The sequence below is a fragment of the Protopterus annectens genome, chromosome 9.part0 (assembly GCF_019279795.1).
Source record: "Protopterus annectens isolate FY-2018-M chromosome 9.part0, PAN1.0, whole genome shotgun sequence".
Taxonomy (NCBI): domain Eukaryota; kingdom Metazoa; phylum Chordata; order Ceratodontiformes; family Protopteridae; genus Protopterus; species Protopterus annectens.
The window spans coordinates 1,156,187,473-1,156,214,110 of record NC_056743.1 but is presented as its reverse complement, the minus strand read 5'-3'; the positions used below and the strand labels follow the sequence as shown (position 1 = coordinate 1,156,214,110).

The window sequence follows — 26,638 nt, the reverse complement described above, 5'->3', positions numbered from 1 at the left end:
GGGGAAGCTCAAGATACAAGGCGAGACTGGGATTTTGGATGTAGATCCTTAAGGAGAATAACAATAACAATAACCATGTAGAATATTATATTCATAAAGTAACTCTAAGAACTAAGTCAACACGGTAATGGAGAAAGAATATTCTGTCAATATGGATGACTTCAATTAGGGATACAGACAATAGGCAAGCGGTAGCTGGAATTTATTGGAGAAAATTGTTAAAAGAACCAACGTATTGGGAGCAAATAATTAGAGAGGGAAAGGTAATAGAATGGGAAGAGGCCAAGAATTTATTTGGATTGCAAGCTATAGCTTGTCTTTGCAATCAAGGATTGATATCAGAGTATAGGCCAATAGAAAGAAATAGGGGATTCCTAAACAAAAGGCCAGGACTGGTAGAGTTTTTAGTAGAATTTAGAACAGAAGCTACTATTAAAAAATGAATAATTAGTACAGCATACAAAATATTGCATGATACGTATAAGAATCAATCAGAGGAGGTTAAAAAGGATTAGGAAGAGAGATTGGATATGGAATTTACAATTAAACAATGGGGGATATATGTATGTCTCTGAAATATACAACAAAGTCTACAAGATTTAGGATTTTGCTTGGAAATGTTTACATAGGTATTTTTATACCCCAGTTAGACTCCAAAGAATTTTTCCTCATGTAGACAGCAAATGTTGGATGTATGATAGGGAAGAAATAAGTAACTGGGAACATACTTTCTGGGAGTTGAATGAGTCAAAAGACTTTAAAGATTCCCTGTAGACTCTCTGTCAGAGATGCAGGGTAAGCAAATTTGTGTAACTAAGGACATGATTTTTTGAGCTGTGATATAGAATTGGAATTGCCTAGATATAGTAAGGCTTTGCTGTGTCTAATTATGGTAGTTGTCAAAAAAACAATTACTATTAAATGGAAATCAAAGTCTAGACCAACTTTACTAGAAGTAGTGAATACAGTAACAGAGATAAAACAACTGGAATTGGGATGTTTAGAAAAGGGTAGGCCACAGTGGTGCAGCGGTTAGCATTGTCACCTCACAGTAAGAGGTTTTCCTGTTCGATTCTTGGCCGGAGCATCTTCTGTGTGTAGTCTGCATGTCCTTCCTGCAGTCAAGTGAGATTTAAAGACATGCAGGTAGGTGTGTGTGTGTGTGTGTGTGTGTGTGTGTGTGTGTGTGTGTGTGTGTGTGTGTGTGTGTGTGTGTGTGTGTGTGTGTGTACCTTCTGTGAAGGTTGGGCACCGGGCTGGCAACCTGACACCATAAAAACACCACTGCCAATCAATCTGCAGACTGGTGATCCACTTTGGTGACCCCTAACCAGGAAAAGCAAAAGAGAGAAAAGGGTAGGAGCAAATTATATAGGAATAAATGTGAATTGTTGGAACAATATATACAGGGGAAGAACAAGGTTTAAAAGAAGTCAGGATTTGAATAACCTATGTAATGTTTGACTGACAGTGACTGGATGGATTATAAGTGAAGTATAATGTTTGCCACTAAAATGATGTCAATATGGTTTTGTTTTAATTTATATAATTCTGTGATTGCCTATGTAATACATGATAATTTAATAAAGATGTGTCTTGTTTAAGAAAAAAGAAAGAATAATCAGCACAGCGGTTGAGCACTACAGACTTTATCTGCCGGAAAATTCTAGGCTTTCAGTGTGTAGAATACCTGATCTGTCAGAAATAGCTGTGCAAAGCAAAATTTGGATCATAATTTAATAGCATAATAAAAAAATGTAATTATAGAAGAGTCAGATATAACACTGACGATGATAGGGCTTATCTCTATCCAGTGTTAGGCTAGGCAGTGTCAACAGATACAACCTTAGTAATAGGAAGCAATACCTTTGAAGTATAAGACATAATATTTAAAAACATAAATAATAGGCAAGACTCAGCGGTGTAAACATTGGCTCTATGTGATTTTTATCACTTTGGCTAAAGCTGATGTGACACTCTGTCCCACTGTCAAAATGGGGGAAAGCAGATTATAATGATTATGATGATGATTACTTGGGGGCCAACTGTGACAGACAGGATATTAACAGTAGGCACAAGTTTCATACTTTAGCTAACTTTATGAATTGCAGTTTCCTCAAGAAGATCCTCGGAAGGGGGATATCTCCATATACCCAGGGTACAGTGATCCTAGAACGGATTATATGAAAAGCAGCAGTGTGATTTTTGATCCCACTGCAGGGGGGTCATGAGTGACTTTTTTACATAAAAAATGCTGTTGAAAATTTAGCAATGCCTAGATTTTTAATGCAATGGCCATTCTAACAAATAGTGCTCCTACAACTGTCCAGGAGCCACTGAGATAATATCACTAAAGTTCTAAGTTAAAATGTCAAGTCGCCATTGAACACAGATAAAAATTAACAACCCTGTTCCAAAAAAATCTAAAGCAGAAGAACATTGAGGTATTTTATAATTTAAAAAAATGCCAGACAACTCACATTTTTCACAAAATGTTCCATAATAATATGGTAGACACTGACAGACATTCCCAAATGAACACCATCCTCCATTCAGGCATTTTGTTGGACAGGTAGCTGTTTAAAAACAAAAGCAGAATTTGTTTTTTCAGGTGTGATAAACCATTACTGTGCAGAATCAAAAATAGCATTCCATGTAGCCACTATATCTTGACATTATAGAATCATGTTATTCGGCCCATTTGCAATCATACTTTCACCAACAATAAAGTAAAATAACCCCTATGAATCTTATTTGCAAAGCAATATTTTACACTGGGTACCTGCCTGGTTTTGTCAAACATTAAGGTTGTAGCTACAAGGTAACAAGTGAGCAGTTATGAGAGGAAGTGCCTATCTGAATGTATCCCACTGTATTCATTGGCAACAGATACCTAATTGTAAAGGGACTTCATGTAGTCATAAAGGTTAACACCCCTACTCCCCTCAACTGACTAACACCTTTGGGTTTCCATTTAAACAATGCAGTCATGAGGAAAGGTAGTATGGTATATTAGGCCCCATGTTAGGTAAAGTTAAAAGCAAAAGCTTATTTTTAATAAACATTTGATTAATTATTATATTTCATAAAACATTAATATTTTACATACAGCCTTACATGAATGCAACATACAACAAATGCTAGCAATAATAACAAATATAAAAGTCGCTGTGCACATAAAATAAATGTGACAGTGGTGTTGACAGCCAATAAAATATTACTTTAATTTGCAACAGTCGCATGTTTTGTCCTGTAACAAAGAAAAATATTTTAATTGCATTAACCACCTAGTTAGCAATTTCTCCATGGACAGGAAAAATAAAAGATCCTTTGGTCAAAGACATAATGAAAACAATAAAACTAGAGCAGACCATGTAGTAGACACAGACAGCATGGATTACTATAAAAACTACAATTTTAAATACAACATATGAGCTGAATATACACCTCTGTTAATTTATACAACATAGTACATTAAGGTGTTTCCAAATGTTAGGAAATTTCTCTGAGTCTCTTCACAAATTTCTGTGAATTTTACAAATCATCAATGCCTTGTGATGAAGTCACATCACAGTTTCACTGTAATTTCTTCTCCTTTTACTCAATGTTTGGTAACAAAAAATAAATAAATAACCCAAGCTGAGATTAGATGAAGCAGATAGCTTTCTTCAATTTCCTCCCACTGTAAAGGTGTTCCTGGCAAACAACTATCCCATTTACTATCTTACTTACTTTAAATACTTGATGATTCAATAAAATTGCCCATTGAAAGGGTCCAAATTGGATGAGCAGACCTACAACATCAATAAAAGCATGAATTCAGTCAACAACTTGAATCTTTCATACATAGTACACATTCAAGTGATGACAGCATATGTAATGGGGCTAATATGATTTTGCAAAAAAATTAAATTGCTGATGTATACATTTAGATTAAGGTAAGCATTTATAGGTATTATTCTAGACAGACAGCAAATTAGGAATGAAGATGATTTCATTCAAGTACATAGACCAGAGTAACACAATGTGTATAAATCTGAATAGTAAACATAATTTAAAATGAATTTTACGAAAAGATAATTGGGGTTCCTTTTTTTGAGGCCAAGAGGAGACTACCTACAGCTTAGCAGCATCATAGTTAAATAATTGTGAATATTTGTAAACAACATATTTAGCCATATTTAATTATAGAAGTTTTTTTTTCTTTGGCAAAAACAAAGTGCCCACAAATTACCACATAGGTGGTAATCCATTAAGTACAGAAGAAGTAATTAGGGACCTGGGGACCCAAGTTGATAGCAGTCTCTCATTTGACAACCACATGGCCAAAGTGGTTAGAAAAACATTTTATATAGCCCACCTAATCATGAAGGGATTCACATCTAGATCAGGGGAGGTCATCGTGCCTCTTTACTCATCACTCATCAGGCCCATAATTGAGTACAATGCCCCTTTTGGGATGTACCTTACCAGATACCTGCAGCAACTGGAAAGACCCCAAAAGTACCTCACCAAGAGGATCAAAGGGCTCAAACAGATGCCACATGCTGCCCGGTTAAAGAAACTCCAGCTCTACTCAGTGGCATACCGCCTGCTCAGAGGCGATCTGTGCCTGATGTATAAAGCTATGTCCAACCCGGAATTAATGGACATGCTGCACCTCAGAAAATCCAAATCCCATCGAGCTACGCGCTCAAGAGACTTGAACCTCAGCACTGAAATAAATAGGACATGCTGGAGGGACAGATTCATAACCCAGAGGCTCCCTTCACTCTGGAATAAAATCCCAGTCCAGGTTAGGCAGAGTCCCTCATTGACTCTCTTCAAGAGGAATCTTGATGAGTGGATGGGAGATCGTAGGTTTACCCCGGGTATCACTTCTGTGTCACTGTTATACAGAGGCACAGTATACTAACCTCGAAAAAGGGCATAGCAAAATTAATTTAAAATGGGTGGCGAAAGCCAAACACACTCTGGCTAGGCTTATAAATGCCCTAGGGCAGATAGCCTAGTATGAGCCTATGAACCTAGAAGTGAATTTTTGTTGATGTTCCAATGGTCTCTCAGTAGTGCACTCAGAGTTTATACACTTGTTAGTATTGGGTGATACAGGTGAAGATCATGGATCATAGGAAAGGCTGACGTTTAATGAAGTGATAATTTTAACTATATTAGGATATTATTGAAATAAATAAAAATAAAATAAATAATAAATAAATAAATGATCTGTCAGATGTGGTAGTATCATAAATCCATTAACTACTGTAGGTTGATTTTCTTAATAAGGTTTCCGTGATCAAGAGCTTCAGAAAAGATACAATTTTGGTGAAGCAAATTAAGGATTTATCTAAAAAGATGATTGATCTGTGGACTAACCCTATTTTATTTCCTGTACATTTAGTGATCCATAATGGACTATAACATTGTGAAAAAGTAATATCATTATAAATTATAAACAATTTCACTGTTATAGAAATAGCATTTAAAATTATATGATTTGGGAGCTTAACTTCTTTGTTTTTTAAATCTGAAAAGTTTTATGTCTGATACTAATAGCATTATTTTGAAACAAGAATTTTGAAATAGTTTTATTTCCAGGATTAAAGAAATGTAATAGTATAGAGAAGGGTTGGTTATTGGAGAAGCAGAAATTTTTAAGAAAAAATATTCATTTTGTTTGTAGAGAACCTTGCTAGGACACAAAATGTATGTCTGTTCTAATTTATGAAGTCATTTTTGTTACTTACTCATGACATAATTGAAGTTAATGCAAACAGAAGAGCAGATATCCAATTTATGTTGTATTTTTAAGTATTTCAGCTAATCCAGGCCTGTGTAACAGATAATGCCACAAATATAGACAATTTGCTGTAATTGTTTATTATTTCTAATAATCTATGAATGACTATGCTGGGGTTTTGAAAATATAACAATGTATTATCAACAAAAGACGTAATGTTTATGATCAGGTTATCATGCTATTCTTTCAATTTCAGTGTTACTTAGGTATTTCTGCAAATAATGGCTCCAGAGATAAAAGTAATAGATGACAGAGAGAATCCATACATTATGTCAGTAACACTTCTGATCAACTTTGAAAGCTGTTTTTTTTTTTTTTTTGTAGATGTACTGATGCTGAATCATATAGGACTTTATAGTACAGATGCACTTGGCAGGGAACGTATATTTTTTCTAGTACTGTAAAAAGAAAGGATGCATGGACTCATTCAAATGCTTACTTACATCAAGGGCAAAAAGTACTTGGTGATTACTTCTATGGCCTGAATATCTTCCTTCTTTAGAATTATTTCTAGGATTATATTGTTGCCTTGTGGTAACCTGGCTTCCATGATGCCAGACTGAAAGTTAGAGATAACTCAGTGTTGATGCCCAAATTAATATGAGAAATAGAATGAAATACCTGAATAAATAAATGATCTTACCTGGGTTTCAAAAGTGCAAATTGTCTTAGACTGGTTTTAAGTATTTGTCAGTTATATCATGAGATTTATTAATAATATAGCAACAATATTGTCTGAATTTTCTGTAAGAAAAAGTTACAAAGCTGCCAATCCTCAGCTAAGTGTTTTTATCTGGTTTAACAGTGAAATGATGTTAAACAAACAGCAGAGAACCAAACCAGGAAGTAAATGCACACACAGCCAGGAAATGGAACAGCTTGTTGTAAGTTCACCAAGGCAGATTCAGTAAATCCAGGTAGGCACCAAACGAATTCAAATAATTCCTTTATTCAGAACCACAGAATAATAACACACAAGCGCTTTCGCTCAGAGGAATTCTGAGCTTTATCAAGTGACACCATGCTGTTGAATCAGGTGTCTTATATACCTTGAAAATCCTAGGTTAATTAGAAAGCACTACCAATTAACATTTTAAAGAGACTGGGCACTATTCCACATGCTTAAAAATTCCTTTAAAACAAAATATATAAAAAAAATAATAGATTGCTTAAAATAATGCATTAATGCATCTGTCACTACTAAAAATGCTAATAGCTTAAAAATAAACAAAACATTGTGCACTGTTACCATAGTGTTTAACTTTGTAATAAAATTTGCTTTGTGCAAAAAGTTGCACTTCTTTTGAAAATTGGGATAAGATGGAGTGACTTGACATACCAACTGTTGTTCGTGTAAGTATAATATAAGGCTAATGCCTAGTATAGGTATGACAATATTTTCCTTTTCTTGGTCTTGTTGACAACCCTGCTGGAAAAAGAACACTATATCTTAACCAAGTTAAACTATGCTGTACAATAGGTCTTTCCTTAACATAGACTTTGTATAGTGTAGCATTAAGTGAAAATCATGCCCATGTGTATGAGTACTTGCCATAAGTAATTGTGTGGGAAATGTCAAACTAAAGTCTTGCCCTTCTTAGTTTCAATAGCGGCTTGATACTGATCAAACCGTTAAGCCCAGGGGGTCTCCCAGCATCTAACTTTAATTGCCAGAGGAGTTCTCGATATTCTAAAGTTGATTCCCAATCACCCCCCCTGGCATCAGGCTTAACTTGCTCCAGTACCATAAATTTTAGTTTTATGTTTGGACAGGTCAGGAGTGCTTATAAAAGCGTTGGTTTCCTTCTTTTGTTTATATCATAAAAATGCTCGTATATCCGCTATGGAATTCCCTTTCCGTTTTGCCTACATAGAAACTGCTGCATGTGGTGCAGAAGCCTAAATAGACCACCCCTTGCTACCACATGTGAAATGGCCTGTGGGGTAGATTTTAAACCTTCTGGATGGAATGGTGATACTTTTTTCTTCCAAGATGGCATGGCATTGGCTACATGCCCCACATTTAAATGTTCCCTTTCTTGCTGGGTTAGTTTTCCTTGTAATGTTCTGCTTTTTCTCAAACATTTCCTTGAGATTGGTACCCCTTCTCCTTACAAATGAAGGTTGGTCAGGCAATAGCCCCTTAAACTCTTCAAAGAGGGCAAGTACAGGCCAGTACTTTCTTACAGATTCCTCCATTTCCCTTGAGTGCAAAGAGTAGGTGTAGATAAAACTGTTCTTAAATTCATTGTTGATAACGGGAACAGAGCTGGCTGGTATGCCCGTTCCCTTACCCAGAAGGGGTGGATAGACAGTTCCTCTTTTGGAATTTACCTCCTCGACCAGGCTTTTGAAGAGGTCCAGAGGATAGCCCCTTTCTAAGAACAGACTTTCCAAAAACCTGACCTCTGCCATGTAGTCGTCATGTCCACTGCAAATCCTGCTTGCCCTGATGAGTTGTCCTTTGACAATGCCTTTTTTCTGGAAAAAAGGATGTGCACTCTCAAAGTGCAGAACAGAGTTGGAAAAAGTAGGTTTTCGATACAGCTTAGAGTGAAATGATGTTGAAAAAAAATCCTGAAGAGTAACACTCTCATTAAGCAAGGACATTTTCTCTTCTTATAAGGTATCTGGAGCAAAGTTTTCAAAAATTTTGTGACATAATTTGAGCCTATATCTGAATTACTAGAAGCACAAATATTGCATATGTGTCATAGAAGACTTTATGTATATCACGAGGATGGGTATATATGTTCCCGCAATTATAAATTCAGAAGATATTTTTCAATTCAATTCAGGTATACTTGACAGATGAGAGAAAAGCAGGCAGTTCTGTGTATTTGGCACTCACTGTATTTCAAAAAGAACTCGGTTATCTGCATGAATAACCTTTACCTGATGTCAGTAATCCAGTAAACATTATTTTCATAAAAGTCAGTCCTTAATCCCCAGTCTAGTAAATGTATTTGATTTTCTAACCTTCAGATTTCTTCTTCTTTTCATTTTTATATATTGCCTTCCAAATAAGAATGCCTCTAACTGTTAATTTAAAAGCAATCAACCTTATGTCAAATATAATACTTTGACAAGTTGAACAGAAAAATGTGTTTGAAACAATTTGACCAAGTCTGTCTTGCTACTGAAGTTAGGGATTAACCTCCAGCTGAAAGATGATTATTTTCCAGAAGTAATGATTATTTTAACAAGAACTGGGCAAAGATCAGAAAATTCTCATGGCTGTAGATACCATTTGAACTCAGACATGCTAAAAGAGGAAAGGAAAAATCTGCCCCTAATCTTAAACAGTGATGAGCAGCAAAAAAAGCAATGTCCAATCCATAAGGGTACAAACCATGCAGCGGGTCATAAAGGACATAAGCGTTCATAGACTCCCACAGCAATAAAGTATCATGCTTGCTGTATGCAGATGGTGACCCTTAATATCCAATGGTAATCCCAGGGTAAATTCCATCCCCTGCTATAGTTATGTCAGGCTTATTGAACATTGTTATATTGTGAAAAATAACACTTCAACAATTTTATCTGAATAAGGTATGTATATAGACACCAATATAACACCATGATATAATAGCAAACTAATACAGTCTACTATAAATCTACTCTCCAAGTCTTCTTTTGTCTGTACCACCTAAAAGGAAAGTTCTTTTTAATTAAGATAGCCATCCAGAATTATTAATAGATTTACTGTATGCAAAGCTGTAGGTAACCCATTTTTCTTTAGGGGATCAAAGTATGAGGAACTCATATGGGTCTCTTGAGTAAGACAAACATCGGTGTTCATGTTATACAATAGGTGCCAGAATATCTTCCTTTTGTTCATTATATGTAGACCAAACACATTTGGGGATAAAACTGAAAATTCTGTTATTTGCTTTTTTGAAACTGGTAACTATTGGTCTTTTCATGCAGAGTTATTGTGACAATATATCCATCTGACATCCCACATACATAGTCCAGAGTTGTCCAAATATAACTTAGAAAACATTTAGTGTTGTACATTCTATCTACATAGATTGATCTAAATCCCCCTTTTATTATCAATGTATATATCAATAGGATAATGACATTAACAAACCACAAATTGCTAGGCTCCCAACATAGATCCTAAACCAAAAAAGAAAAACAGTTTTGAGGTTTGCCTACAAATAAATCACCTAACTAATCAACCAAACCATACCTCCTCAACTTAAACCCAATACTAATAAAAATATGTGCAGCAAAATATGCGTAGTTAACAAGAATTGTCAGTTCTATTTAGAGCCAAGGTACCACTGAACTGCTCTGCTCTGTAACAGTGTTTACAAAGTCTACTAACATTTATGGGCAAACAGGCATCCATAGTATTTGGGCCTGAAAGAATCCTTAATATTAAGTTGATAAATGGTGCAGCCAGCATCCAAATAAAACATGTCAGTGTTGGGTTGGATTGAAACCCCTACCCCTTATACCACTAACAAATTTAAAGTCAAGTCATATTAATTATAAGAATCTAAAAGATACCTTGTGTTGTCATCATGGGCCCCACAGGAATATTAACTGTGTGTGTGTGTGCGTGTGTTTGTGTGTGTGTGTGTGTGTGTGTGTGTGTGTGTGTGTGTGTGTGTGTGTGTGTGTGTGTGTGTGTGTGTGTGTGTGTGTGTGTGTGTGAGAGTCCTACACATATATCAAACTAAGTGTTCAAATGACAGTTATTTAAAAAAATACCAGTGAAAGTAAAAAAAAAAAAAAAAAAAAATCTACAAGATGGAAAATCAAGAAACACATGATTTTACAGGTGGAGAAGCTTCTCTGCACCCCCATATCCCCTGTTACTTTAATATACCCACTCCAAGATTGCACAACAGTACTGAATGAGCAAATTCCTCATCCCTTCTGTACCACAATCTTCGAGAAAAAGTTACTGACAGTGTACAATCATATGCATCTCCAATCTCTTTCCCCATGTCTCAGTCAGTTCAACAAACTGCTACTTTGACCACCTGTCCTGCATCCAAAATGGGAATAGCAACTATCTTTGTAGATCACCTAACTAACAATAACATCCATGATGTTTATTGATTTAACCCATCAGTACAGTGCTATTCGGGAAAAATTGCCCCTTCTAGATTTTGCTAGCCAAAAATTACCTTTCATACTCAATACTTGATTTATATAACAATTGCTAGATGTTACCAACAGATTTAACTTGCTGCCGGAGACTTTTAAATCTGATATACAATTAGCTAAAACTACCAACAATACAAAGGAGTCTGCTGTCCGATAACACTATCTATATTAAAGTAATGTATTCTACTGTATCTGGGAATCATAGACTAGTACTATCCCAGTGAAATAAAACCATATAAACCAGCTTCCTATGACGTAATTTAGCTCCAAGAATTACATTTCACTGACAGCATATGTCAGTAAATTAAATCAAATTTTGTTCCTTTGAGCAAGACAAACAGACTGGCAGTAGTCATTTTCAAAGGTGAACAGTTAAATATATTCATCCATCTACCTGGTCTGATCCTATAAACCACACCCAAGACAGCACTGATAGTTGAATTAGTTCATAAATAAACCAACATTAATAGTTAAGCTATCGCTTGCAGTGTAACCTGTATACGTGAGGTTATCCTTAACAGTCATAGGTTCATAGGTGTGTTCTAGGCTAATGGCCCTGGTGCCTTTACAAGCCTAGCCCATAGGATTAAACTGGCATTGTGCCACCCAACCTTAGTTCCCAGTGCCTAAGTCGAGTAGAGACACTGGAGTGATCCCTGGGGTGAATTTTCTCTTTCCCATCCACACTTCAAGATTTCTCTTCAAGAGGGCCAGTAAGGTGCTCTGTTCGACATGTATGGGAAGTCTATTCCATAGCATGGGCAGTCTCTGTGTTATCAATCTGTCCCTCCAGCACATTCTGTTGATTGTGGTAATGAGACTGAGGTCTCTGGAGTGTGTAGTGCGGAGGAATTGGGATTTCTTTAGATGCAGCATTTCTAAGAGAGCTGGCTCAGACATGGCTTTGTAAGTGAAGCAGAGATCAACTCTTAGTAGCTGATATGAGACAGAGAATAGTTGGAGTTTTTTTAATCTGTGCATATAGGACAGGTGTTTATGGCCTACGATCCTCTTTGTGAGGTACTTTTGCAGCCTCTCCAGTTGTTGCAGGTGTCTAGTGAGGTACATACCAAATGGGGTATTGTACTCAATGACTGGCCTAATGAGGGAAGAGTAGAGGGAGACAATGACCTCTTTCTTCCTGGATGCAAAAACCTTAGTAATGAGATGTGCCACATAGAAGGACTTTCTGACCACAGTGGCAATGTGGTGGTCAAAAGAGAGGTTGCTGTCAACCTGTGTTCCCAGATCTCGCATAACGCCTTCTGTGTTCAGTGGACTACCATCAATATGGTAATTCATGGGAACCGGGTTTTTCTTAAAGGGGATGGCGACACATATTTTGACATTGAGCTTAAGGCCATGGTTCTCACACCAGTCGTTGATCTCAGTGAGACCTTTCTGTAGGATGTCAACATCACTTGGGGAGTTAATAATAGCTCCCAACTTGCAATCATCTGCAAATTTTGTCAGCCAGAGTCCCTTCATGTTGACCTGGACTTTAGAGAAGTAGATACCAAACAGGAGAGGATCCAGGACTGAACCCTGTGGGACTCCACTCATGACTGGTCGGCAGTTTGACTTGGAGTCAGCTACTTTCACACTGTGGGTTCTATCTGTGAGCCAGTTTGAAACCCACCTGGTGATATAGGGATTGATGCCTAGCTTAGTGAGTTTTTCTATGATTCCTGAGTGGGGAATGGTATCAAAGGCCTTGGCCAGATCAAGGTAGGCTGTATGAACCACCTTGCCTTCATCCACAGCTCTGGTGACTGACTCAATGAAGTCGACCAAGTTGAGCAGGCATAATCTACCCTTCACAAAACCAAACTGTATGGGATCCAGAGTTTAGCGATTCCCTATATCCTTGTTTATTAGGTCCATGATGATGCATTCCATAGCTTTGCATATTAGTCTCGTCAGGCTAATAAGGCAATAGTTCCCAGGGTCTGTAGTCACTCCTCCTTGTGGAGAGGGGTGAGTGTAGCAGTGCACCATTCAGTAGGGACAAAGCTTGAGGTGAGGCTGTGATTGAACAGGGCACACAGGTGAGGTGCCAGTTCACTCTGTAGTTCATGTAGAACACAGCCAGGGATATTGTCAGGTCCCATAGAAGCTGTATTCTTGGCCTTGGACAGTGCTGTTTTAACCTGTGCAGCAGTAATACTGGGTGCCTGGCAATGTACTGGTATTCTGATTGGTCATTTGGGTGGGGAGAGAGGGGTAAAGTTGGCACTAAATCTGTCGGACAGTATATAGGCAATATATGTTGGCTCGGTATAGGAGGTACCATTGTGCAGTAGCTGAGAAAAAATCTGGGTATTGCTGTGGAGATTTTTTACATAACTATAGAAGGCCTTGTGGTTGTCTTTAGTATCTGCTGCAATACTGTTTTCATAGCTTTAGAGGATTTGATGAGGGATCACAACTTTTTATTGAGGCTGATAAGGGAGGTTTTCCAGTCTTGGGACTTCATCTTATTCCACATCAGTTTCCTCCTTCTGCAGAGTTTGTTTATGGCAGGGGACCACCAGATTGGCTTCCTTTTTTTGGAGGAGAGCATCTTGGTTCTATTGGGTATGGTGAAATCGGTTTACTTGGATTTGGTCGTACGGCCAAATGTTGAACAAAACATGTTCGAAAGCAGAATGGCAGTTCCGCATAATTGCGAAAGCAATTATGTCAAAATGCCAAACATCCCCCCTTTTTGACCCATGGTAGCGTTTGTTTATGTGGTAGAGTGGTCAGAAATGTCTTATTCCAAATTTTGTACGACATTCCAACCATTCAACACCTAAATCTTCGAATATGTAAGTTCGAAGAAAACCCTTTCAACATTTGGTTGTATGACCAAATCCATGTAAACCGGCAAGATCCATGCATTTGTGTACATGTTTGTACAGTGCATTGCTGTATGATTCTGCAGTCATGCAACTATTCTGCATTTGTATGGGTACCGTTTAGTTAGTAACCTCTGTTTTTAGGAGCCCAAAGTTAGCTTTGGAGAAGTTTTTCATGGTGGTTACCTTTGTGGGGGGTGGGGGGTTCCAAAGTGATTAGTTTGTGATAGGATCTAATCAGGGAGGAGTTGACTATTGGTGTAGAGCAATGGTTGCCCATGTTAGTAATGACCAGGTCAAAGATGTTGCTACCTCTAGTGGGGGTAAGAACGAGCTGGTCCTGGGCATTGGAATTAATGAATTCCAGGAAACATTGGGCAAGTGTTTTGGTACATGAGTAGTTTTCCCAATTAATGGAGGGGTAGTTGAAGTCCCCCAGTATGACAGTGTTAGGTTGGACCCTAATATTCTCCAAGGTGCTTAGGAACATGGAGTGTAAGTCTTGAGACATGGTTCAGGACCTATAGCAGGCTACAACCTGAATCGCTGTCTTACCCAGTGTTAGCTGCACCTAAAGTATTCCTGATGTGCTGTGTTTGGCCACCAGTCTGGAGGTGTATGCATCCATTATGAATATGAAAACACCACTGCCTTTGGAGCTTCGGTCCAAGTTCTGGAGCCGAAAGGTGTGGAAACTTTGGCACTGCTCAAAAGTTTGCAAACAGTCCTGGGTACAGCAAATCTGTATCTGGACTAGACTAGTTACAGGAAAGGAGGAAAACAAGCACAAATGCTGGCTTTTAAACCAGAAAGTTAAAAGAGATGGAAAAACTGTCCAAACGGCCAATAAACTACAGTTTCTGGGCTGGAAACCACTCCTTTTAGTGCTTACCACTCCCACTGATAAACTAGAAGGCTTCCTTCCAAAACAGAAAGGCATGGGGGGGGTGGGGCTCAGAAGCTTACATACACTCCTGGATACATCAAATCTGTAACTGGACTAGACTAGTTACAGGAAAGGCTGGAAAAGCGCAAATGCGGGCTTTTAGACCAGAAAGTTGAAAGAGATGAAAAACTGTCCAAATGGCCAATAAACTACAATTTCTGGGCCAGACACCACTCCTCTTGTTGTAGATCAGCTACCTACTGCTTACCACTCCCACTGACAAGCTAGAAGGCGTCCCTCCGACACAGAAAGGCTTGGGGGGCTCAGAAGCTTACAAACAGTCCTAGATACAGCATATCTGTATCTGTACTAGACTAGTTACAGGAAAAGTGGGAAACAAGCACAAATGCGGACAGGTACTTAAATGATTAAACAAAAATTTAGACAAAGATGTACACATATATCCAACCTTATTTCTATTTTTCTGGAGTTTACGAGCAAGCCATATATATTCACATAAGTATTACAATACTGCACATTCTGACTCATTGACCAAGTTCTCTCAAAAACATTTCACAAGATTTCTTTCGTTTTCCCAGAATTCAGAATAACTTTCATGTGCGTACTTTGGAAAATACATCTATTTTACAAAAAGCCCTGCCCAAATTGCAAAAACTGGGGAAAAAGTGGAAATGGAGATATTTAACATTCATTGAAGTACAAATCTATATTCAGAAGTGAATATGTAGTATTCTACAGTATGTTAACGGTATGATAGGGACCTACAGTGTTTCTGAAACCACCCACATGACACCCAATGCATTAGTTTTCTTCTGAGAGTCTTTCATACCCATAGCAGAGAGCAGCATTTGACAACAACTGTTTATATAAACATTAAATTAAGCAAGGTTGATTGACATGGAAGCCTGACAGATGTGGAACACAGTTTCTTTAACTATTCGCTTTCATTAGCAAATATATTTTAAATTAAAGCCTCAGTTTTAATGAGAAGGCATAACCGCAATTGAAACTGGCATATAATATGAATTAGTTAAAAGCAACAGACTACAAGACTCATTCCCGTGTTCTATAACTTGTAGTTTACTGAAAATAAACAAGGAGAAATTTAATTAAAAGCAAAAACCATGTAAGAGCAAGTACTTCAAATGGTGGAGTGCATTAGTACTTGCACCTGTGGGCCACATAAAAAGTTCCAGTGCAAAAAGGTGTTCAAAGCAAAGTGAACAGCTATATAAGTGTAAATGTATATTTAAAAAGAAATTGCAAATGCCAAGAAAATAACAACGCCAAACCTTTATGTTAACTCTTTATACATTTTTAAAAACTGTTCTTTGTTTCTAGATTTGATGCAAGCTAAGGTGACCAGTGACATACAGGACATTTTGAATCTGTTATCATATTGTTCCAGGAGCTGAATGTCCGGTACAATACTGAATCTTTCCATTCTTGTTTAGGTAGGTCATCAGTTGTTTTAAAGTTAAATCCCTTTTCAATATATCAGTTTCTGCTTCCTGATTACACGTGGAGCATAAAATATGTGAGCTGCAGTGAGATGTTTTACAAAAACTGTGCGGGTTGTTTTTGTGGGAGGTGGGGGACAATTTCTAGCAATAACATATAAGTAAGTAATGCCTTGGCAGAACCTGCTTTTAGGGCAACACTTTCTTGAATTAATTTTTCAAAGTTATTAAGTTGGTAGTCCTCACCAAGGACCCATAATAAGGTTATCTCTTCTTGATCTACCTTCAAAGAATAGTTATCTTTCAAATATTTAGTGAACATATATGGCTGGCTCACTTTAAAAACACAGTGTTATGACAGCCTTCTAAAGTAGTGCCTGTAAATGACACAAACATTTATTTATTTATGTATTTATTTATTTGTTGATATTTGATTACCAGGACAGTACATCAGGGTAGGTGCCCACTTTCAGCAGAGGCCCATGCAAAAAAGCTGCAAAGTATTACAAAAACATTTCAAGGCAACAAATTTGAAGTCTTCAGAAATAATACAAAACATCTACAGTTTAAATAATTATACCAAATTAAGAATGATGTGAAAAAGCAGATACCATTTATATGACAATGTTTTAATATTTAGAGAAAGTTTAACCAGTATATAGAGACATCAAAGGTATGTTGGTATAATGTAAACAGAAATCACAACACGAAGCAAGACAAAAACTGAGTTATGGCATATTTAGAAAGAGAGGCAGGAAAGAAATGGATTGGCATAAAGAGGTAAATGAAGAAGGGCGAATAAGGAGGTGTAAGGTATAAATAGGTACTTGTTTATATTTAAGGATATAATTTGTCCTGGGGTTGAGCAAGAAGAGAGACACATTTTAACTAGGTTGTCTTTCAGAATGGTTTTAAAGTACTGAAGGGAATATACTGACCTGATGGATACAGGTAAGGGGTTCCAGGCCTTAGCAACATGGTATGAGTATTGACAGGGCCCAGCAGTTTTGATGGGTTTGTGGACAGACAAGAGGTTTTGGTCATTGAATCATAAAGATCAATTGGGAACATAATTGTGTATAATGGCATTTAGTGTGTCACAAACAGATGGATGCTGGATCATTTTTATAGGTGATAAGAACCTGTGTATATTAGCTGATGGAGTAAATCAAACCAATGTATGCTTTTTAGTGCTAGACAGTGGTGAGTTCTGAAAGGGGTATTTGCTGCAAATTTAGCCACCTTATTGTAGCATTCTTCAAGTTTTGATTTTTGTGATGCCTGGAGGTTAGTAAGTACGGGAGTGCCATGAAGTAGTGTGTGGACGAGGTAAGTAGTGACAAGTGTAGATTTAGTTGCATTGGTGAGAAAGGTTTGGCTCTATAAAGCATGCCTTGTTTTTGTTGATTTTTTTTATGCAATTTTGAATATGCAGGTCAAATTTAACATTACTATCCACTATCATCTCTAATAATTTGCTATGAGAAGTGACTTCAATGGTTATATTATTAAGAAACAGGATTTTATTTATTTTCCTGAGAGAGGGTTTTGGTTGGTGGGGGAGTTTGTTTCTTTTTGGATTGAGCATGAGTTGTGAGTTATAGAGCCATGTTTCAGTGGCTGTTAAAGTTCACTGAGTAATTTTTTAGAGATTTGCAATGTCTTCAGCTGTGCCTATGAGTGTGGAGTCATCTGCACATTGTAATGTAGTTAATCAGTCTATATATGGGGTAAAGGTGAGGGTTGTCCTTATATAGGTATGGTGTAATGTATGAAAAGTTTACGAAGAAAATACGTATAAGTGGTTGGGACAGAGTTATACAGATATTGAGAGGTATTATTAAGTCATAGTATTAACTTCCATGACACCATTTTGTAAGTCATCAAGGAAAAAATATGATCAGCTAGTTCTTTCTTTTTTCAAAGCAGCAGCAACAATTAGCAAATCCAGATTGTTTGGAAATAAAGGAGATTCCCAATGATAAAACAAATTATTTTGTGGTCTATTGAATTCTAGTAATTCCAAATTAAACAGCTTTCATCATTTAATTTCATATAAATTTACCCTTCCATGTGCACAGTAATTTAACAATCTTCTTGTTAAAGCAGCAAGAATATGTGTTTTTGCTATATATTCCATTTGAAAAATAAATTTGTGATATAGGGCTAAATATGCTTTCTGTTTATAATAATCTGATATGGTAGAAGTTCTCTTGTTTTATACCATTACAGAAACAAGATTTCCACTGTCAGAATCATGGAAACACATATTTAGTTATATTAGTGCAATGTTCCATGACCTAGATACCAAATGGAATAATAATCATAGTGAGAAAAAGAGGGAGCACAAGTAGAAAGCCTATGCCGTAAAGCAGATGGCATGCTTGCATGTCATAGCTACATGGGAAAGAACTTAAAGTCTATGTTATACTATGGATGGAGGGTTACAATGACCTAAAGAATCATTGTCAAAATAAATCCACTGTGTTATATTTCCCAAAAAATTTAGAAGGATCCTTTTCTAGCTAGTTCTAGACTTCATGAAGTAGTTGCCAAGTAATGCATTATAAAATGATAACTCTTGTTTGGAATATTCCACATCAGAAGACAGAACTTGCTGAAAGTCTATGTGTACAGGCTTACTTTGGTATTTCTGATGCATAACTGTGCCAAAACTTGTCACAAATCTGCAAAAATTAAGAAAAAGATTGCTGCAGAGGAAGGTAGCACGCCAATCCATCCAACTACAACAACATCATCTTTCCGACTCTGCAAAAGCACTTTTTTGGGTTGATGTTGAATTTATATGGCTTCTTAATCTGTTGATATAATAATACTAACAGTAAAGTTTCCAGAAAAAGCTACATTGTTAAAATGCAAACCCTCCTAAATTAGTTAGTTTATAGCAGAAATGTTAAAAACTTGAATTCAACCCTTGATCATTATAAACATACTAAGCCACTTTGCAAACAGATACCTGTCACTTGTGTGTAGAGTGAGATACATTTAGATAATCAGGCATTCTCATACATGCTGTTGAGTCCCTTTGTAAATACAACCAGAATGTGTTGATGAAGCCATTACCAATGAACACATTGCCTATTACTTGCAAATAAGACAACAGGATGCTTTTATAGTGATACAAATGGTGAAGTCAGGGAAACAATGTATTTCATCCATATATCTTGGTCACTCCAGTTCCCTTGCAGTAGCACAATAAGCTGACATACAGGAAACTCGAATCTTCATGTCTGAAGTGTGTCTAAGTGTAACAGCACCTATTGTGTGGTACAGTGTTGCATCTGATACTAACATGTGTGCTACAAATGCCACATACGCCACAACAACCTCTCAACAATAGCTGAGCTTGTTTCATGACATTGGCATTAAGGTTATTACAAATTCAATGCAATTCGAAGGAGATGGGAAAAAAGTGAGATGCAGTTCATATTCTGGCCATACTAGTGGCTTAGGACATGCTTTTCTGGAAGTAGATCAGTACACAAAATTCTAATTCACACAAGTCACCTGTCGTATAGGGTAATAAATCTCAGAATCTTATTCCATATTATACTTACTCCCATAATACACTGCATTGTACCTTGCTCGGTAATGGTCAGATACATGGGCTTCATACTTACAAGAGCAGCAATGGTTTGACCATACGTAACCAGGCTTGTTACATTTCCGATGTCGTTCCTCTTCGATTGGGTCATAATCAGGTTTATCTTCTTCACTAAATTTCCCTCTAAATGCTGCAAGCTCTGAAGAATGAAAACCAAATAATGGAGTTAAAACATGCCCTTACAATAAATTAACTAAAACAGTGTTCAGAATTATTCACATTTGTTCACAGTGGGAGCTAATACTTTGTACAGTATACCCATTCACACTGGTGAGTGCAGTTTAGAAACATATTGTTTATTACAAGGGCACTCTTGGGGAAGGAGGACTTAATGTGAACACACATAATGAGAGACACAGCATGTGCTGATATCAAAACAGAGACTCAGACATGCAATAGTCATGAGTATATAGGACAATCACATCTCCCAAACCTATACCACTGCGCACAAGCACCCACATGGGCTTGGGGAACCCATAGTAAAATAAGTGGCAGAGAAATTAATTATTCATCCATTTACAAGGGACAATATCATACATTATCTATCTATCTATCTATCTATCTATCTATCTATCTATCTATCTATCTATCTATCTGTCTATTTATTTATCTATCTGTCTATCTATCTATCTATCTATCTATCTATCTATCTATCTATCTGTCTATCTATATCTTTGCGGTCACATGGGTTTCTTCCGTGTGCTCCATTTTCCTCCCATACCTTGGCTGTAGGTGAGAGTCTGTATGAGTAAGTGATACAAATGAAATACTGCGGCAGTGTAAACCTTGGCGTGACATGATTGTCACTGCTGAAATGACCAACCCCATGTGCAAAATGAGAAAAGGCATTGAGGATGGATGGATGGATATATATATATATATATATATATAGCTATGTCAAGAATCTCGATGGCAACACCCAGATCTGCTCTGAGTTACAGCACAAAGGCATGAAAATTACAGAACCAACTGATATTGCCAACATCCTGGCAGATAGGTTTAGTGCTAACTTTACCCCACTCTCAACCCCTAAAGGGCCCATTTCTATACAGGAAGAATGCAGAGTCCCTGTAATCACAACTACGCAGGTAAAAGTTGCACTGTCTAAAGCCAAAAACACAGCATCCATGGGACCGGACAACATCCCAGGCTGCGTTTTACATGAACTTCAGAACGAACTGGCTCCCCACTTAAGCACCATGTTCAATAATAGCCTCGCATCAGGCTTTGTGCCCACTGAATGGTGCACAGCAACAGTTATCCCACTCCACAAAGGGGGAGCCACCACTGATCCCAGGAACTATCGACCTATTAGCCTGATGAGCCTGGTCTGCAAGGCCATGGAACGTATCATCATGGAACTCATAAGCAAAGACATTGGTAACCTCCAAACTCTGGATCCCACCCAGTTCGGGTTTGTGAAAGGCAGATCATGCCTCCTGAACCTAATTGACTTCTTTGAGGCAGTCACCAAAGCCGTAGATGAGGGTAAGGTGGTTCACACAGCCTATCTTGATCTTTCCAAGGCTTTAGACACCATCCCCCATTCTGGAATTTTAGCTAAACTCACTAAACTAGGTATAAATCCCTATGTCACAAGATGGGTTGCCAAATGGCTCACTGACAGAACCCACACTGTAAAAGTTGCAGACTCCAAATCCGACCTCAAAGCAGTGACAAGTGGAGTACCACAGGGTTTGTTCCTGGGACCTCTCCTGTTTGGTATCTACTTCTCTGAAGTATAAGCTAACACAGAAGGACTCTGGCTAACGAAGTTCACAGATGACTGCAAACTAGGAGCCATAGTCAAGTCCCTAAATGATGTAGACATCCTACAGAAGGGCCTCACTGAGACAGATGCCTGGTGTCAGAGCCATGGCCTCAAGCTCAATGCCAAAAAGTGCAGTGTCATCTACTTTGGTAAAAACTCTGTGCCCATGAACTACCATATAGGCAGCAATTTACTTAACACCGAATGCATGATAAGAGATCTTGAAACCCAGGTGGACAGTAGTCTTTCCTTTGATAGTCACATCGCCACAGTAGTCAGGAAGTCCTTCTATGTGGCGCACCTCATCATAAAAGGGTTCTCATCCAGGAAAAAAGAGGTCATTGTTCCCCTCTACTCGACACTCATTAGACCCATAATAGAGTACAACTCCCCTTTTGGAATGTACCTCACAAGACATCCGCAGCAGCTGGAAAGGCCACAGAAGTACCTCACAAAGAGGATTACTGGCCTCAAACAAATGACCTACACTGACTGCCTCAAAAAACTCCAGCTTTACTCCGTAGCATATCGCCTACCCCGAGGTGATCTCTGTCTAACATATAAAGCTATGTCAAACCCAGAGCTGTTGGACATGCTACACCTAAAGAAACCCCAATCCCTCCAAGCTACACGGTCTAGGGACCTAAACCTTGTCACCACAATAAACAGGACATGCTGGAGGGATAGATTCCTGTCCCAGAGACTTCCCATACTCTGGAATAGGCTACCTATCTATGTCAAGCAAAGTTCTTCATTAGCACTCTTCAAGAAAAATCTTGATGAGTGGATGGGAAATAGGAAATACACCCCGGGGATCACTTCTGTGTCTCTGCTCGACAGTGGCACAGGAAAATATCTTTCTTGGGTGACGTAAGCCAGGGAACCTTGTTGGCTTGGCTTATGTAGGCCCTTGGGCTAATAGCCTAGTACCTACCTATGAACATATATATATATATATATATATATATATATATATATATATATATATATATATATATATAAGATATAGATTTTATATATATATATATATATATATATATATATATATATATATATATATATATATATATATAAAATCTATATCTTTATATATATATATATATATATATATATATATATTATATATATATATAGGTAATATATGTGTATGCATGTATATATATATATATATATATATATATATATATATATATATATATATATATATATATATATATATATATATATATATATATATATATATATATATATATATACACACACACACATATATATATATATTTTTTTTTCACTTCATGAAATGGCACTATTGTTGACCTGGAACATTTTGACACCAAATGATTGACATTATGGACATTGGCAAGCTACAACGCATGCACCAAGAATGAATCTTAGCAGATGCAAACACTTTTAAACAAAAGAAAAAATAATTTTTTGCAAGGGAAACCCCTGTGCACCTCCCACACCCCTGCTAAGTGTATATATATATATATATATATATATATATATATATATATATATATATATATATACTAACTCAGAGATCAGTGTGTGTGCGTGTGTGTTTGTGTGTGTGTGTGTGTGTGTGTGTGTGTGTGTGTGTGTGGGGGGGGGGGGTTGTGTGTGTGTGGGGTGTCTGTGCTTCTGTAATCCTGACAAAGGGGTAATTTCATATCCTTTTACTCCTACTGAGAAGGTGGGTTGAATATTATGAGTAGATACTGTTATGCCACTGTAAAAGAGGGCAAGGTGTACATCAGTTTTCTACTGACTTTGGCACTTTGGAGAAGGGAGAACATAGAGGGAGTTACTAATTTTCTTAGGAAAATTTATATTAAGCAGTTAAGTGTTCTATTTACAGTTAAATTAGAACATGCAGAAATTCAACACTTTGCAAATATAAGTCATTCAAGATGCAAATAATCTATGTGGCAGTAATTTCACAAGGCAGAAAGCAATTCATTTGTAACAGAACCTATTGCAGGTCACATTCAAACATAATTGTTTTATTTGGTGCATAACATTGTTATTTATTCCATGGCATGCAGCCCAATTAATCTTTCTGGTGGAAAAATTCCAGATATGTAGAAGTCTAAACATGAACCTGTAAAGCCTTAGATATCTTTTCAGGAAATTTTCACATAACACTCACAATTATGCAGTCTTATCCATGGGCCTGAGCATTATAAAGTTATATACTCTATCTGTTGTTTACCCTACAGAGCAGCTCAAATCTACCAAACAACTAATGCAGCCATTTGCCATCTATATAAATGTGGACAGAAGCAGAAATAACTACAAGAAACATTTAACGGAACCAGTACATACCATACAGTCTGCTCAGTCATGGGCAGACAGGATTGATATGCTTGCTGACAATAATTGAGTATTGTGATATTTAGCAGGAGTACTCATCAAATAAAGACACTGCATCCAACCTAATTTGCATACCTTTTATGTGTTGTGACTTTTTGCACTGGACATTTTTTTCACAATCTGCTATAAAGAGAATAATATTTGTTTTATGTGGTATACTTCAGTATACTTCAGTATCCCAGAACTTACCCATGAACCTATATAAGTGGATGGGAAATAGGAAATACACCCCAGAGATCACTTCTGTGGTTCTGCTCGACAGGGGCACAGGAAAATAACTTTCGTGGGTGGCATAAGCCAGGGAACCTTGTTGGCTAGGCTTACTTAGGCCCTTGGGCCAATAACCTAGTACCTACCTATGAACCTGTAAACCTAGATTTATATAGGGAAAAATGCACTTTGCCTGACTATTTGACTATGTTTGTGGGCTTTTGTTAAAAAAAAAGCCTTGAGTGGTGTAACTGTAAGTAGGAAGGAACTCCTTATCCCTGTCATTCAGTAACCCCAAGTTTAATATTATAATCTGCAAGGCTGGAAAGTATAGCCTCATGCATGGGATGTAGTTATTGGAGGGTGCTTTGCTCCCACAAAACAGCTTGCTTATGGTTTACATTAAATGGCCTTTTGATTACTTTTTCAGTCAGAAATGCATTTAGTGGTCCCCTGCCATAAACAAACTAAGCAACAGAAGGAAGAAACTGTTGCAGAAAAGAGGAAAATCCCAGGATGCAAAAATCTCCCTTACCAGCATCAGTAAGAAGCTGAGATCCCTCATAAAATCCTCCAAAGCTAGTTACAAAAGTAAAATTGCCTAAGATTCCAAAGACAACCACAAGGCATTCTAAAGTTATGTCAAGAATCTAAATGGCAATGCTCAGATCTGCTCTGAGCTACAATAGAATAGCATTAAATATACTGATCCCAAGGATATTGCCAATATCCTGGCCAATCAATTTAGTGCCAAGTTCACCTCCCTCTCACCCCCTAAAGGGTCCATCTCAATACCAAAAGATTGCCAAATTCCGGTAATCATGTCCACACAGGTAGAAACCCCACTCTCCAAAGCTAAGAATACAGCATCCATGGGACCAGATGACATCCCAGGCTGTGTACTACATGAACTAGGAAACTGGCACCTCACCTAAGTGTCATGTTTAATCATAGCCTCACCTCAGGCTTCGTGCCCACTGAGTGGTGCACAGCTACAGTTATCCCACTCCACAAGGGGGGATCCATCTTGGATCCCAGGAACTACCGTCCCATCAGTCTGACGAGCCTGATCTGCAAGGGCATGGAATGCTTTATCATGGAACTTGTAAACAAAGACATTAGCAACCTTCAAACACTGGACCCCACTCAGTTTGGGTTAGTGAAGGGCCGATCTTGTTTCCTGAACCTGATTGACTTCTTCAAATCAGTCTCCAAAGCTGTGGACAAAGGTAAGGAAGTCCACACAGGATATCTGGACCTCGCCAAGGCCTTCAACACCATCCTCCACTCTGGAATTATAGATAAACTTACTAAGCTGGGCATAAATCCCTACATCACTCGATGGGTTGTCAACTGGCTTACTGACAGAACCCAGACTGTAAAAGTAGCTGACTCCAAATCCAGCTCCAGGCAAGTGACAAGTGGAGTACCTCAAGGTTCAGTCCTGAGACCACTCTTGTTTGGCATCTACTTCTCTGAAGTACAGGCCAACACTAAGGGACTCTGGCTAACAAAGTTTGCAGATGACTGCAAACTGGGAGCCATTATTGAATCCCCAAATTATGTGGATATTCTACAAAAGGGCCTTACAGAAACAGATGCTTGGTGCCAGAGCCATGGGCTCAAGCTTAATGCCAAGAAATGTATAGTTATCCCCTTTGGGAAAAAACATGTACCCATGAATTACCATATAGGTGGCAGTACACTAAACACCAAAAATGTGATGAGAGGCTTAGGGATACAGGTGGACAGTGATCTCACCTTCGATAACCACATCGCCACAACAGTCAGGAAATCCTTCTATGTGGCACAGCTCATCACTAAGGGCTTTTCATCCAGAAAAAAGGAGGTCATTGTCCCACTGTACTCATCCCTCATTAGACCCATTATAGAGTACAATGCCCCGTTTGGTATGCACCTCACAAGACATCTGCAACAGCTGGAAAGGCCACAGAAATACCTCACTAAAAGAATAACAGGCCTAAAGCAGATGCCCTATACTGACTGTCTAAAAAAACTCCAGCTATACTCTGTCGCATATCGTCTACTCAGAGGTGATCTCTGCTTAACATACAAGGCCATGTCAAACCCTGAGCTGTTGGACATGCTCCACTCAAAGAAATCCCAATCCCTCAGAGCCACATGCTCCAGGGATCTAAACCTTGTCATCACAATAAACAAACCATGCTGGAGGGATAGGTTCCTGATCCAGAGACTCTCCATACTCTGGAATACACTGCCCATACATGTCAAGCAGAGCACCTCCTTGGCCTTCTTCAAAAGGAACCGTGACGATTGGATGGGAGATAGGAAATTCATCACGGGGATCATGTCAGTCGCCCTGCTAGACAGGGGTCCAGGGAAGTAAATATTGTGGGAAGAAATATCCAGGGAATTGTTATGGCTAGGCTTGTATAGGCCCTAGGGCTAATAGCCTAGTACAAACCTATGAACCTATGAAACTAAGTATTAATTCCTTTAGCCACATACTCAAAAGTTCTGAATGTCTATACTGTTTCCCC

At 37.8% G+C, this 26,638-nt stretch overlaps 1 protein-coding gene across 2 annotated transcripts in view; it reads right to left on the bottom strand.

Annotated features, from left to right (window-relative positions):
• LOC122811888 (delta-like protein 1) overlaps positions 1-26,638 on the bottom strand; it is a 540,266-nt gene that overhangs the window by 208,008 nt on the left and 305,620 nt on the right. For both annotated transcript variants that reach the window (XM_044084029.1, XM_044084030.1), the window contains exons 6-7: positions 19,776-19,898; positions 2,481-2,576 (exon numbers count right to left, since the gene is read on the bottom strand). In XM_044084029.1, coding sequence (XP_043939964.1) covers positions 2,481-2,576; positions 19,776-19,898 — 219 coding nt within the window. The remainder of the gene's footprint in view (positions 1-2,480; positions 2,577-19,775; positions 19,899-26,638) is intronic.